General features: G+C 29.8%; 1 protein-coding gene across 1 annotated transcript; it reads left to right on the top strand.

Moving 5' to 3' along the window:
• The first annotated feature begins 688 nt into the window (after positions 1–688).
• LOC143222484 (nascent polypeptide-associated complex subunit alpha-like) lies at positions 689–14,793 on the top strand. Its single transcript, XM_076449087.1, has 7 exons — positions 689–759; positions 4,112–4,226; positions 5,268–5,362; positions 7,977–8,201; positions 10,275–10,415; positions 11,383–11,505; positions 14,641–14,793. Exons 2-7 carry the CDS (start codon positions 4,160–4,162, stop codon positions 14,653–14,655), a joined length of 666 nt encoding a protein of 221 aa, XP_076305202.1. The 5' UTR covers positions 689–759; positions 4,112–4,159; the 3' UTR covers positions 14,656–14,793.
• Positions 14,794–16,497: the final 1,704 nt, after the last annotated feature.

The following is a 16,497-nucleotide window of genomic DNA, read 5'->3' as shown; positions in this document are numbered from 1 at the left end:
AGTTTCTCCCAAGAACCACTTGTTTAACCTTTGGCGTATGTACGAAAAAGTTCAAGATTGCACTTTCGTCATGATGGAAATCAACGGAAATTTGAGATAAAGGATCTTAGATCACATTCTTGACAACAAGAAATCCATTTGAAATAAAAATGTATGTCAGAACGGCTGGTAAGGGTATTAACACTTTTATTGATAAGGAGAGACCAGCGTTTCGACCTTCCTAAATCATCTTCAGGTTAAGAAAGAAACATGATCTTAGTTCACAGGCCTACAAGTTTTTAGGGTGGGGATTTATTGATTAATAATTTAGATTAGTTTTCAAAGTACTCAAAAACATTATAGAGCGAAAATGTCACTCACTGAGTGTCTTTTTAGTTTCATAAAGTATTAAAGTATACATTTTGAGGATATACAAATTGCAAATAATTTTATAAATATATTTAAGGCACAAAATCATTCACACAAATAGTTATATTAGTTTCAAGGCAAAGTTACAGAAACAAAGTAGTTTAAAGCTATAGATAAATAAAAATTATGTTTCGCTGATGCTGAATAGCAAGGAAAGCCGTCATTACTCCATCGTTCGTGATACCTAAACAAACCTTTTAAAATTGAAGGTGATACAACCAGTTTTATATTATTATTATTGGGAAACATAAAATATCACAAAGCAAATAGAATTGATATGGCTGCCACCTAGTGAGTATGTTAACATTAACCTCGTGTAGTGGAGGGATAAGGCTAGAGGCTTTGTGTAGTGTGAGAACTGTTTTTTTTTTCTTTTCAAAATCATACTTGGTTTTCAAAATTTAAATATTGCACATGTATTTGTTTAACGATTTTAATGCATATCATGACTTATTTTTTGTGTAAAATTATATTTGTGCCTGGTTTAATATGTGTTAATTGATTCGTGCATGAAATTTGAAATTGAAAAACTTATTTCTCTAGTCTTACAATACTGATATTAAATTTAATTTATAACTTCTTTACTTAGATGTTAGTACATAGTCTTTCTTAGTATTATACTATCAGTATTACAAGTAATAGTTGTATAATACTATTGGTATCAGCAGTTAATAATAATGTGGTGTTAGTGTTACTGCAAATGATTATAACTGAGTTAGTCCTAGTACTTGTAGTACCAGTGTATATTATTAGGGTATCGGTAATAATAACAGTTACTATTGCATGCTTTATTAAACAGTCCCATGCATTCTTCATTGTCCTCACCTGGGCCTGTATTCACTTATGTATTCTATCTTAACTGAAGCCTTGAAATGCAATTATTTTAAGTGTTTGTGACTTTAACTTGGTATTTGTATTAATATATGAATACTGTATATATTCTTATGAATTTTGGAAATTTCAGTGTGAGTGTGTGTGTGACATTTGTTACACTCATTAAAAATAACCCAAACTTTAAGTTCTGAAAATTGTAACTGTTATTTTGTTTGATTGACTAATTCTTGGTGCACTATTGTAAGAGTATTCTCTCATAGTATTTGAAACATACAAAACAAATTACAGTTGATGTATAGTAACTGTAAAATGTACACATCTTAATTTAAGCAGAATTGTGTGCAACAGACTAAGTATAATTTTGACAGAACAAAAACTATAAATATGAATCATGTTCAGTGTGTGAAGATGGAATATTTTATCTTTATCAGTATAATTATATTTTTTACAATGAAAGCTGCACAGGTGTGAACTTCTGTAGAAACAAGAATGAATTAATAAATAACAAAAACAAGTAAAAAATTACTGACTTATAATAGTTAAGTTCAAAATATTAAACTAATTTCTGTATTAATTTGTAACTGGATGTTCTTTGACAAAATGAATTATAACTGTTAAATATCTGTATATGATTATTATTGTATGTACTTTATAATATTTTGCCAGCAAGTTTTGGTAAATTTGTCAGAATTTATAGTAATATAATGATATTAATATTAATAATACAAAAAAACAAAAAGCTAGGTACTAAAGTGTAAATACAACAGTTGATACTGTGTTCCATAAAATGGTATTACTGGAATGATAAGAGATTATTTTTTCATTGTTATGCAAGAATCAAATACACCAAAGTACAAATACAAAAGAGTAAAATAAATACAACAAAAAAACTAGTTGTTATCTGATGTACTGTATTATAAATGTCTGTTCTTTTATAATTTTAATAAGCTTTAAAAAGTATCTGTTTTGTCTAGCATTAATGGACAAGTTAATTTCTAAGACTTGCAAGGAGTCTAGAAGAATAAAATTTATGACACTCTAATACTATATGTTTGAAATTTCTTTGCTTGTGTAGGTTAGTAGTACTGTTAGCCAATGCTCTAAATTATCTATTTTTTTTCTTGTGTTGCTATCCTGGAACATTTAAAACATTTCTTACACAGTTGGCATATCCATTAATTTTGAAACACCTGAATCAAGTGTTGTTGGGCATTGTAGATAAAACAACTGAAAGTTTTTAAGGTTTTCTTAGTGTCAGTTTAGCTGGACATACTGCATTATTTTGCACTTAACAATATAAAACTCTTATAAGTCTTTTAAATTAAAATATTTTATCTAGTTACCTTCCCTGTATTTTATTCAGTAGTAAATTTAGAAATGTCTGGTCAAATAAATATCTGCACATATTGTTCACATGTAATAAATATCCCTAAACTCTTTTGAAGTTTCCCTAGAAATATTCATGCTCACTTGAAATGTGTATTTATCACTATTCAAGATGTACAACTACTACTTGGATGCTTTGTTTCAAAACTCTAACCTGTGTTATGAGGTAGAAAAACACATTTCTAAAAGTACGTCTTAGTGTTTGTTTAATTATAACTTAATAAATGCTTTGTAACAACATATTCCAATGTACTTATTAGGGTTGGTAGATCTACTCATCAGCCCCATCAGTAGAGCTAATTCAAATATATTACTAACAACAGGTGTCAAATTTGGGTTTTTCATTTTGAAAGAAAATAAGGGTCACATTACTGTCTCTAAATCAGAACTTCCCCACTGCATAATCACTTCTGAAAAAGCAACGACAAAAAAAAAACTCCATTGTCTTATTCATGTTTTGAAAGTTTAAAGATAAGTGTTATTAAATTAGATTACAAAAAATATTAGATTTTTTAGTTATTTCTAACTTGAATACTCAATTTTTTCAAAGTTATTTGTTTTTATTGGTACAAGAACTATCAGCAAAACAAAAATTTAAAAAATACAAATACAGTTTCAGTTGATTTTTAGTTCTGAAAGTGTTTAATGTTTAATTGACATTCTTGCCCTTTTGATGTTTGCTTAACACGTTTACTTAATTGTGGTTTGTTTTGCACATTTTAATAATGTTATGAATTTCAGCTTGCTACTTGTTAAGTTTTACTTAACAGATGGGTACAATTGCTCTGTGTTTTACAAGTTTGTGATATTATAAAACTGTGCATGCAGTATTATGGATAACTAATTTCAAATTTCTTTGTTTATTCTGTTGATTGTTTCCAAAATTATTTCATTAAGGAAACATGCTTCTACCTAGTTTTGAAATCAGTGCTTAGGGTTTCTAGTTAATCAGAACTCTGAAGTTTTGTACATAGATACACTAGTACTCTTCAGTAATATGTTTTAAAATAACAAGCTTATTATTTATCATTAGTTAAAGAAATTAATCAAAGTTTTTTGCATAAACCAAAGTATATGAACTATTTGTAGATATAATTGTACTAAATTTTGTTTCAAACCATAAGGTAACTTTGTGGTAACCTCCACTTGTCCTGTACAGGCTAAAATGGTTCTGAAGTTATTTCTGTTATGTTAATGGCTGTTAAAGTAATCTCTGATATATAAAATAAAAACTTAGCAAAATTTATCAGGTTTATAAGCATTAAGATAAGGCTGCATGACTGTGTTATGTATATCTTAGAAATCTAGAAACAGATATTTGGTTTAGACTGGTAAACTGAATAGTTGCAGCAACGTTGCATTATTATATGTAATTTATTTAAAATAACAATATAAGTGCATGTGAATTACTTGATCATTTATTATTTGTATAAAAAATGTTTGAACCACTTCCAAAGTAGCAGTTTTTTTTATTTTTTCACAGAATTTTCTGCATATTTTGTGTTCTTTATTGTCCATTTAAACACAAACCATGCCAGAGCTTAGTGTTGTTGATGTTGAAACTGCGCAGGAGAAAGTGGTAAAAACAAATGATAGTGGTAAGTTTACAAGAAATGGATCAGTAGATTATGAGTAAAGAAATACATTGGAAATCTGAAAGGTTGTAGCATGTTATATATTAATGGAATTAATTGGTTGGTCATCATCTATGGACTATGAATCAGGTTCCATGGTTTGTATCCTGTTGCTACAAAATCATGTCCTGTTTGGAATTATGGGTGCATTATAAAAGTGACAGTCAAATCTTACAATTCTTTTAAATAGCCCAAGAGTTGGTAGTAAATATTGGCTGCTGCCTTTTCTGTAGTATTTTCAGTTTAATGATAGTTAAGCCAAAGAGCACTTGTGTAGCTTTGTGTCTGAAACAAATACAAACAAATAATTTATATTTTTTTAAATTTATTCTAAATTTTGAATATTTAGTTAGAAGTAAGTTATGTAGAAATTAACATATTAAGTATTAGTTGAAAATAAAATCGCATATCAGCACAATAATTCATAAAAGGTATCTATACACGGTGACCTGGAAACAATTTTACTCTCTTTAGAATGACAAGCTTGGCCTTTCAAAATAGATAGGCCAGGTGGTTAGGGCATTCAACTTGCAATCTGAGGGTCACTGGTTGAAACCCTGTCACACCAAACTGCTGCCATTTCATTTGTGGGGGCATTATACAGCAATGGTCAGTCTCACTATTTGTTGGTGAAAGAGTTGGCAGTGGGTGGTGATGACTAGCTTTCTTCCTCCAGTCTTGTACTACTAAATTAGGGACAGCCAGCACAGATAGCTATTGTGTAGCTTTGCTCCAAATTCAAAACAAACCAAACTTAAAATAGATGTTTTATGTTTGTTCTGATATGTTACTTTTTTTAGCTAGTTAAAATGATGAAGTAATTTACTGGAAGCAGCTGTTTTCTTGGCAAGGTTTGGTCAGGGGATTAAGAAATTACTTGATGTCAGGAGTTTTGAATGAAAGAGAATTATACTGAATAAAAAATCAAAAATGTGAAATTACTCCAAAATTTAAAAAAAAAAAAAAAATTAAATGTATGAATACATAGGTAAGTTATATTTTCAGCTCATGAATCAGGTACAGATTCCGACAGTGAAGATTCTGTCCCCGAGTTGGAAGAACCTGAAACCTCTGGGACTCAATCAACTAGTCAGGAACAGGTGAGTCATTTGGATACTTTATGAATATTTGTTTTTTACATGAAAGTCAGTATCTCTAGTTTTGTTCTAAATTATTTCAATTTTTTTATAACAAATCAAAAGTGGTATATTAACAGATGACCCAAAATAATATTTTAGTTTTAACAAATTTTTAAAGTAATGGAAATTATAATGAGTTCATAGAACTTTCACAATATCTGCAGTGATGAGCAAAAATAATCATCTCATAGCACAAACTTACAAAAAGGTGCACAGACTTTTGGTTTCGAACTGAGTTTAAATGTACACAGTGGACTGTATTAATCTCACAAAATTGATATAATTAACATAATCCAAACATAGTACAGAAATGTCTGAAGTATGTAAACACAGTGTATTTAATATCTATTCATCTGCCTAGGTTTATAACAAATTTACAAATTCTTGTATTATATTTATTATAGGCTTATTTGTGCACATTTTTTTATGGTGATTAGATCTTTAATGAGAATCCCACAAAATTATACATCTGATATCGACCATAAAAAGGAGTGAAGTTTTTATATTTATTAGAATATTCAAGTTTCTACAGATGTTTGAAATGAACAAAGGTTCACTGTGTTACTTTTCTGTTTAGGTATCAGACCACATAGTTTTAATGGTTAACCCTCTGCATACAGGCTCATTAATTTTTGACTGACCTTTTAATTAACATGTAACTGTGAAGTTCAAAAAAACAGACGATTGACTGACCTTATAACCTTCTCAAAATAATATGAAATATTTTCAAATCCTTTATACCATCTTTATAGAATAACTACATATAGTTATGAACAAATGTAACCTATTTACTGGAACTTTAGACAGTGTATAAATAGCATCTTTGAAAACTTTAATGGACTGTAACTGGTATTTGGGTTTCTGTACTGAGGCCTTTTACACAATTTATTTTTACAGCTGAAGCTAATACAGTTCAAATAATTTAGCCATTTAGGTTCATTGCTTTACTGTCACTTAATGTCAGAGCAAATTATCACAACAGGGAAGGTTTATTTAAACACAGCAATAAGTTACCAGCATTCTTGATCAAGCTATAACAGTCTTTTTGTCCAGAAAATGCTGTTGATTTTGAGTTGTCTTTTTTTTATCTAGCCTAGTAAGATTCTAATTTGTATATTTTATTCACCTTTATAATGGTAAATAAAGTATATACATGAAAAACAAAAAATTTAGAACTTGTAGATCTTGTGCCTTCTCTGTTCTTTAAGCCTAGATGAAAGTTGTTTTATTTGTAATTGTGTTGTTAGCACTTTAGTTGATTTCTTTTTATGTTTTTTCAATGTGTAGTTGAGGGGACGTACTAAAAATACAGACCTAAAACTATTATAATTTAACTGGCTAAGATATATGTATGTTAGAATATTTTTCTTACTGGGTTGAGGAACTCTCTGCAGTACCAAACTATAGAAACAAAGGAACTCGAAAGCAGTTGTAAGAAAACTAAGTTTTAATGAAAGTATTAAATTAAAACTTTCTCTGTCACATGTCAGAGAATTATTCACTTTTTTAAAGATAACGTGTTACATACAGGGTGCTTTATGTACATTTTACTTTACGGCACATGTTATATTACAGCAAGAATAATATTTTGAGATATCTAATGTAGAAATGTTAGTCCTCAGAAACTTAGAAATTTTTAGGATGTGCAGCAAAGAGCAGAGAAATGTCACATGCTATGTAAAAATGAAGATTGAGATTTTTTTTTTTTCAACTTGAGATAAAATTATATATGATTAAAACATGAATTACAAACTACATTTTGTTGCAAAGTTTACTGGTATACATTGATATTAAAGTAGCTTGAATTTTAAATATAACTGTAAAAAGTAACAACACAAATGCTTTGTTCCATCCTTTTCTAGTGTTAAAGAAGCAGATTTTTTTTTAAAAAAAGGACATTTGATGGAATGCTTCGACTTGTATCTTTACCAACAGTAGTAAAGTAGGGAAAATTCATTAAAATATTTATTATTACTCTTACATATAAGAGGAAATATTTGAGAAATTCAGGACACTGTATGCTGCATTTCTGTTTAACAGTATGAATTTTTTTAATTCATGTTTAACACTGCCACTTGTACTTGATGCTTTCATGATATGAGTATTAAGCTTATACATTGTTCAAAAAGTGTTGTTATTATAACCTAGTGCATTAAAATATCTTGAGAAACTCTGACCAAAAATGTATTTTGATAGTGGTGGATCTAGAAACAGTTAGTAAAATGAAATATACTTGGTTCTAACTCCAACAGAATTCACAAATCTAATTAGCATATCTGAACTTTCTGGCTAAAACTTTTACTGAGACAAAAGAGGTTGAGATGAACCCCACTTTTATGGTAGTTTAACACTGATACATTTTGGGTTTATCCTTGTTTGTGGTTTATACTATAATTTTTTATCTGTTTTTGTTATTATTATTATTGTTTGAATGTGAGATTCTTTATAAAACAGTACTAAGAAAAGTACTAGTAGTTATAATTAATCAAATATATTATATTACACCCATTTGATTTATGTTTCATTAGTCTGTCCTTCCTAATGACTTATTCATATAAATTAAATGATGGTTTAGATGGCTGAAGCAGCAGGTATTACAGAGGAAATGGTCAGCAAAGCTAAGCAGAGCCGAAGTGAGAAGAAAGCCAGAAAGGTGATGTCCAAACTGGGACTGAAGGAGGTGTCTGGAGTTAGTAGAGTCACCGTTCGTAAGTCAAGAAACATTCTGTTTGTGATCACCAAACCCAGTGTGTACAAAAGTCCAGCTTCTGATACTTATATTGTCTTTGGTGAAGCTAAGGTGAGAAAGGAATGGTATAAGTTAATAAGTTAGTCAGGAAGACCTGTTAAATATAATTATATTATGCACTTGCCACTGGAATAATCAAGTCAAACCTGCAAAAATATTTTTGAACTTTAGAAAAGATAGTTCTGATAGCTTCTGTAATTTGTAACATCTGTTTTGATAGTTTTGTTGTAGCTTTTATGAATTGTAACTTCTGTTACATTGTCTTGCAAGGTATCGCCTCCCCCCCTTCCCTGCATAGTTTCCATATTTTGTAGCCACTTGAGTTGGCAATCATGAAACTTTCAAGTGAGACCTTATACTTAGAATCTGCACAATCTAGTCCTGACTGAGAAAGCTAAAAAAATGTTGATATTATGTAAGTAAAGTAAATTAGATTATCAAATAAGATTAGAATATTAGAAGAATCTATCAAAAAATATTCTCAATTGCATAAGTTTTAACCCTTTTGCCATAGCAACTTTAAATCAGTTCAGGTGCATATTATTTGTTTGTAATGTTACAAAATTAATGTAATGGTCTCTGTCTGTGTGTAAACAAAGTAGTTTAACTTCAAACTAAATGCATGTGTTATCGAAAAACCAACTATAAAGACCAAGGAGCTTTTTAAACAAGTTATGGATAAAGTGGTAGAGAGGCACAGATCAGAAGAAGGTTGCAAGAAAATTTCATAGTCCCTGATTATCCCTTTGAGTACTTTAAGAAGTGGATTGTGTTTAATACCACCAAGTCACTATTGAGATCAGACCACCCTTCAAACCTGAGCAGCCAGGAAAGAAGGAAACTGGTTAGTGAAACCAACCATTGACTTTGAAAGATTTGCAAAGTTCCATGTGTGAGATGGAAATAAGTGTTTGTCCATTGACAATATACCAATTCCTACACAAAGCTGGCCTGTATAGGTGAGTGGCAAAAAGAAACCATTAGTGAAAAAGAATCATCTCAAATTTCAAATGGAGATTGCAACAAAGCATATAAATAATACTGCAGAGATGTAATTGAAGGTTTTGTGGTAAGAGGAGACAAAAAATGAGATTTTTGTTCTAAATATGTTTGGAACAAACATGCAGATCATCATCCTAACTGTCAAGCATGGTGGTGACAACATCATATTATAGGGATACTTCTCATCAGCAAGGACTGGGAAGCTTGTCAGGATTGAGGGGAAGATAGATGATGCAAGAGAATCCTAGAGGAAAACTTGCTTGGGTCAACAAAGATTTTAAAACTGGGCCCAAAATTTACATTTCAACAGGACAATGACCTTAAGCACAAGGTTAATTCCACATTGAAGCAGTTTTAAGAGAAGAAAGTGAATATTTTAGAGTGGCCCAGTCACAAGTTCTGACTTGAATCCAATGAAAAATATTTTGTGAGAGTTAGACTGCCGTCCATCAACAACCCCCAACAAACTTGTCAGAACGAGAGCAATTTTGGCATGAAGAATGGGCAAAAATTACACCATTCCCTTATGCAAAGTTGGTGGAGACCTATCCAAAAAACTTTGGTTTATGAATTTTTTTGCTGGTTTCTTTGACATTCAACCTTCTTCACAAATCAATGTTAAGTTTGGTAATTAGAATTTTGAAAAGAAACAAGTTCATTAAAAATATTGATTGCATTATTTGTATGTCTTCAAAATGTTACATTATATGTAAGTAATAAATACTTTTGCAAGGTACTGCATCTGTTCTGGTAGTGTATAGTAGCTTCTGTGATTCATAATACCTGTTCTGCTAATTTTAGTAGTTTCTGTGAACTGTAACATCTGTTACCTGTTTTGACAGTTTTATTAGCTTGTATCTTTTGCAACACTGTCTGTTCAGATACTTTAAACCTAAATTATATTAATATCTGTTGCTACATTGTAAAAATTAGATGTCAAATTAATAACTGTTTTATGTTCTTGCCTTCTGAAAGTTAAGGAATATGATGGTAACTGGGTTAAGTGAATTACTTAAAATGGTTTTATTTAATGACAGGTAAGAAATTCTCAACTTGGTTTTAAAGTGGTGAATTATGAAACTTCTATTGTTTTCAAAAACCATTTGTGTTATTACTTTTAAGATTGAAGACCTCAGTCAGCAAGCACAGATGGCAGCAGCTGAGAAATTCAAAACTCCTGAACCAGGACTGGCTGTAGGTGAACCAACAAGAGCTGCCATTTCCCAACCAATTGAAGAAGAATCTGAAGAAGACGATGAAGAAGTATGTTAATTAAGTGTATTATTATTTAATAAATCAAGGTGAATGTTAAAGGAATAAACTATGGATTCAGAACTAAGGTAGTTTAACACAATAAATATAATCTGATATAACTAGAAATATTCATCAGAAATCATTACACCAGAGAGAACTAAGATTGTAGGAACCAAATGACCTTTAATTAGTTTGGTTAAAGAATTTACCAAGGAAAGTATTATTCTAACTAGTAAAGAGAGGTTACTGTTAAAGTATTTTTGTAAAAGCATCCAAGATCATGATGATAAAATATCTTTTGTTGTTCTCTCATAAAACTAAGATACCGAATTAACAACTGTTTTGTTCTTAATGTAATTTGGTTGAATGGGTGGCAACTGCCTGTTTTAGAAACATGAGTATAGAGTGACATTTCAAAGGCAAAATTTATTTAAATAAGTTATTGCAACATACGTAACATATACATTTCAATATCTAAAAAAGTAGTGTGTGTATTATAATGTTGTAAATTGGGGGGGGGATGCTTGGGTAGACATGCAGAGTTTACAGAGAGATACTGAAAGATAAAGAGCTGCTAAAGACAGCTTGTTCTAGGAGAACCTGGGGTGGCATTCTCTTAAAAAATTAATATACAGTTGCTCTATAAGCCATATATGTAAAAGTGAGGGGTACGACTTGAGTCCAAACTTGTGTTATATGTATGTTCTTATGAGATGTCTTTTACTCATACAGTGGACAAATCAATGATACAGCTGAAAACTAGAAACATTGCAAAGGTGTTCTTCAAATGTACTTCCATTTCACATAATTTAAAGCTTGATAAATATTATATTGTAAAAAGAGAGAAGACATTTTACACATTTTAGTGTGTTATTTCTGTATTTTTGATTCTTCAATGAAATATTTCTGGCTTTTGTAATGTGTTTATCAGCAGAGATGATTTCCTTTTATGAAACCAGTAATGATATTTATACAGGTGGATGAGGCAGGTGTTGAAAGCAAAGATATTGAATTAGTTATGTCTCAAGCCAATGTTTCCAGAACTAAAGCTGTGAGAGCTCTCAAGAACAATAACAATGATATTGTCAATGCTATTATGGTAAGTCTCATTATTGTGTATTTATAACATGTTTACTCTGAAATCAATCTTGAAGAAAAGACTGCCATTTGTAGCCAATATACTGAAGTCATTTAAATTCTAGAAGTAAATGACTTCATAACCTGATTTTATTATTTTTCTTTAAATGGGCACTCAGTGTTTTCTTTACAGCTTTTGTGGGAGCATTCCACTAAAACACAAACTGTAACTGACTGTACAAAGCTTTGTATGTACATTTGTACTGTTGTCAGTTAGTTTGTATTTTAACAGAATGTTTGTGAAAGAAATATTGAGCATACATTTAAAAAACAAATTTGATGCTATGAGGTTTTTAATTTCTCGAATTAAAATATCCTCTATACATCATTAATGAGTTTACTGAAGTGATTATTTGTTTGGTTGGGATTTCATGTAGTGATATTGTATATATATAAAGACATGGAATTATTGAAATGCAAGCAATACACTTCAGAAATCAGTACCTCTTGAGTAGTGACAACTAGTTGATGAAGTTATTGATGGTACAAAACACTATCACAGAAAATACAAAATAAAAACATATGAGTTGCATGTTATACTAGTATTTCTCCAAGCTCTATGTTTACACAGAGTATTTCATCTTGTTTCCATACTGTCATATAGTGTAGAACATTGTTCCAAATATTTTATATTACTCACATCTGTTCATGCAAATTGTTTGGTTACATTTTAACTCTCAGATTTTTGTATCAGCTCAAAAATGTTCACAGTTGGATTATGTGTGTGCCATTTATGGTTGGTTGTGTTTTCAAAATCAGTATATTGTTTTGTCACGCTGCACATTTGGGTGTCTAGCTGAGACAAATTCCTGTCCAGTGAGTCATGTTTCTGATAAATCCAGAATCAGTCTTTAGTTTTCATCTGTAGAATGCAGTCACTTTTGTGTAGATTATTGAAAGAGTGGGTTGGGATACAGCCCCAGACTTGTGTTCATAAGTTACTGTGCTTCACTGCAGTTGTTACATATTTACAACGGTGCTGCTTTTCTCTCTATTGTTGCACAAACTGGTATTATTATTACTAAATAACTTGAGCTTGTAAAAGGCATATTTCCAGAATTGCTCATTCTAATTACTGATTGTAATCTGATGCCATTTTCATTCAGTCATTTGGTCTGATCACTCCTGAGCAGCAGTTTTATGTCCATCAAGACCATGTCGTGAACTTTATATTTCTTGAAGTAACATTCACACTTATTTGCACTTGACTGGTGTCTCTACACTTTGAAGTACTTAGCATTTATTATTAACAGTACAAGTTTCAAATAACCTTTTCAGGGTCTTACCACAAGAGTATACTTAACATGTAAAGTTCTCATTTTACATTTTTCATGTGGTATATCATTCCTGAGAATGATAACTGGCTCTTGCCACGTCTGTCAAGCACATTATAACTGGCTGTACATTTATAGAATTTGCTGTGATGTGACAGTTTAGTGATTAGTTAAATGACAGTTGCAGTGTTGCATATTATCAGGTGACTGTATTCTCTTTCAGTTCATTTGTCCCTGATAAAGAGGGTGGCATTCCCATAGTGTTTGCTTTTTGTTCTGTTTTTTCCTCACTGTGTCCATAATTATTTCCAATGCTTGGGTGTATTACTATCAAATATAAAAAAATATCTGGATGGCCAAACATATATACTTTGTATATGGGCACTGACTTGTGATAAAGTTAATTTTAGTTTTACATAGCTTTATTGTTGGGTGAAAGTAAAGCATATTTATCATGATATGTAAGAAAATAAATCTATAATAGTTGTACTGTTATACATCCAGTTATCCCCTAAATTTCTTTAAAGCTTTCAGGTTCTTTTAGAAAGGTTCAGCATTACTTGTAAATAGGTATCCAATATACATAGGTAGGTTTTTAAGAATTTAAATAGTGTTTTTCATGACTCTGAAAATGAAAAACAAGGAATTTTGTTTAATTTAGGTAATTTTTTTATTTATTTTTTTTTGGCCAAATACACTTACTGCTAAAAATAATCTTGAAATTTTTAGAACTTTCTAAGTCTTATAACAGAATAATTGTGAGAGATGGAAATGGCAATGGAAAATTAAATGTTTTCCAGTAACAAACCATAACTATCAAAAATAATGTTATAAATGAAATTCCATTATTTTAAACTTAAATGTGACTAAGAAATATTAATAACAAATATCTGTTATATCTCATTGTCAGGATGAGCTTTTTTCTTCATATTATAACTGCAAAGTTTTATAGTGGGTATCCACATTTTTATTAACCCCCTAACTGTAGCTGCTTTAAACTTGTGCAGAAGTTTTGCAAGCTGTATGTTGTATGCCAGGATACTTGTATTCAGCTGCCAAAGGCAAACTATATCATACATGGCAAATCGACAGTCAGTGAGTTAAGATTAGGAAAATGTTAACTTTCAAAGATCATTGTTTCTATCTAAGGTAAAAAATGTATTAAAAAAAAGCTTAACTTAGTACTTAGAAGTCTCCTTACAAAATTGTAAAGTACACTTTGTTTTTATTATTCAGCCAGGTTAGCAAAGTGATAGGAAATTGATAGCTTCTGACAAAGCTGTAATAGCAAAATATTGAGTTAATATGTTATGTTTTATGTTATTAAGGTATGAAGTGTTATATTATTTACATTTGTTTTTTAATTTAACCATTGCAAAATTGACTTCAAGCAGGACACAAAATAGTAGATATCCATAATTGGAAAGATGTTGGCAGTGCAGAATGTATTAAGTGATTCTGCTAATCAGTTTTATATCATAATCACTTCAATTTTCTTTTTAAATTCTCAAGAAAATTCCTGTCAGAGGGGAAAAAAAATATATATATATACAAGTGTTAACAGAGTTGATGCTGGATTTCTAGTCATAAGAAAGAAATTAGAGTTCATATTTTACCAGATGGTAGTTGAACTTTATTCTTATAGAAAGTATTGAATTAAGGGAGAAAAAACAAACAAAAAACAACAACAGTAGATTAAAAGAAATTATTATGGTCTTTATTCATAATGTTCTTGTTCTAATTGTATTTTCTAATATTTTTCTTTTTAATATACATCATGAATTAATATTATATACAGTAAATAATTGTTTTTTATTTTACAGGAGCTCACTATGTAGTTTCAAATTACTGTTAAAAGTGGACAGTACCATCTACCATATACATTGTTGCTTGTATTATCTGCAGTGTGTTCATTCTTGCCTTCCCTCTGTCAGAAAAATGCAAACTGTAAAATAAAAATTTGAGTTTAAAAGTCATTGCTGTCTTGACACATTTCAAATAAGACATTTTGGTTGTATTCACTTTTCTTTTTTACTTCAGCCCTTTCACAGTGGGCTTGGTATAAAATACACGAGATTATTTACACATTTGCACGTTAAGTAACTTTTAATGCAGTATGTGTATCTTAATGAAATTTGGTAGACTTTTAGTAAACATTACAAGTATTTTATATATAAAAGGATCAGATTTTTCAATTTAGTATTTTTACTAAAAACGTGTTTGAATATATCAAGTTGTTTCATTACTAGTTGAAATTTGAAGTGATTTTCATGTTTTAATTTAAAAACTATTCTTCATCCTCAAAAATTCAAATATCATTTGTGTAAACTCTTAAAAACCTTTGAAATACATTTCAAGTATGTTTTCAGTAAAACTATATTTGATCTGTTATTTTCTCTACTGTGTAAGGGATTGGTCAATTTGATAAACATTGTAACCACCAAAAAAAAAAAAATCCAAATTACTTTTATATCTCTCTCTTTCTCGAATGACTTGAAATTTTCATAAGACTACATTTGTATCTATTTATACTTCAGTTTTATTGTTTTATTTCTCTTTGAACAAGTTACTACTACTATTCATATCATTGTCACTTGGAAAACATGGAGTTATGTTACACTGTCAAATCACATGCATGCACCATTAAACATTGTTATATAATTAGTATTATAAAACATTGTTATATAATTAGTATTATTCATTTAAACTAATTTAACTGTAGCTAGAACTAAAAAGACCCACAAGTTTACATTTTAGTTAATTTTATGACAAGAAATAAATTACTTACCTGGGTCACTTTACTTTTTTTATACTAATGGTAGTGATGCACCAAAAGGAACATAGAATAATAATAAATATCAGTTTTTTTCTGACTGTGCAACAAAAAACATTACAAATACATCCAAACTAATTATCTTTCCCACGCAAACAAAGCTTAAACTAATGGAAAAACTGATAGTTCTCTGTTCAGCAAGACATAAAAGTAATGTTATCTGATAGATGAACATCTTTGTTGTGTTTTGGTTATAGATAATATAGTATTGAAAGTAAGAAAGAATTGCTAATTCCTGAAACAGAGGATGTGGCAGGTGGGTCTATAACCAAACAGGTTATAATAATTACGGTTTGTCTGAGTAATCATGATTTTATAATATGTTGCATTCAATTTTGTATTTATTGGACAGATGGTTAATAAAATAGAAAAGAGGGAAAACGTCAGACTTCTCAAACTAGGGGAAATTTAGGATTTTTTAAAAAATTGCTTTATAAAAATTAAGAACTTAAAACTTGTATATTATTAAAATATGAATTATTAACTACAAGTATATGCTGTACTAATTGATATAATTAAAAGATCATAGCATGTGCAGTTAGACTTACCTGTCACAAAACGGTCAAGCTGCTATATGACTGTCTAGGTATACAAAATGTATACTGTTTTTGCATATTTACTGAAACAGTCTTTTCTAGAAAATATTAATAAAAGTAAATGATGAAGTACATAAAATCATGTAAAATTATCTTTTACATTAAGTTAATTCCATAAGGTTACAAACAAGTTTCGATCATAATTTTTTGTATTTAACTTACTTGCCATTGTTGTAGTCAGAATAAGTGTTTATGCAAGTTGTTTTATAAATTATTATTGATTACTAGTTCAGTAACATCTGTCTCTAGTA

The sequence above is a fragment of the Tachypleus tridentatus genome, chromosome 8 (genome assembly GCF_004210375.1).
Source record: "Tachypleus tridentatus isolate NWPU-2018 chromosome 8, ASM421037v1, whole genome shotgun sequence".
Lineage (NCBI taxonomy): Eukaryota > Metazoa > Arthropoda > Merostomata > Xiphosura > Limulidae > Tachypleus > Tachypleus tridentatus.
The sequence above is the reverse complement of the archived record's forward strand: the minus strand, read 5'-3'. Positions and strand labels throughout refer to the sequence as shown.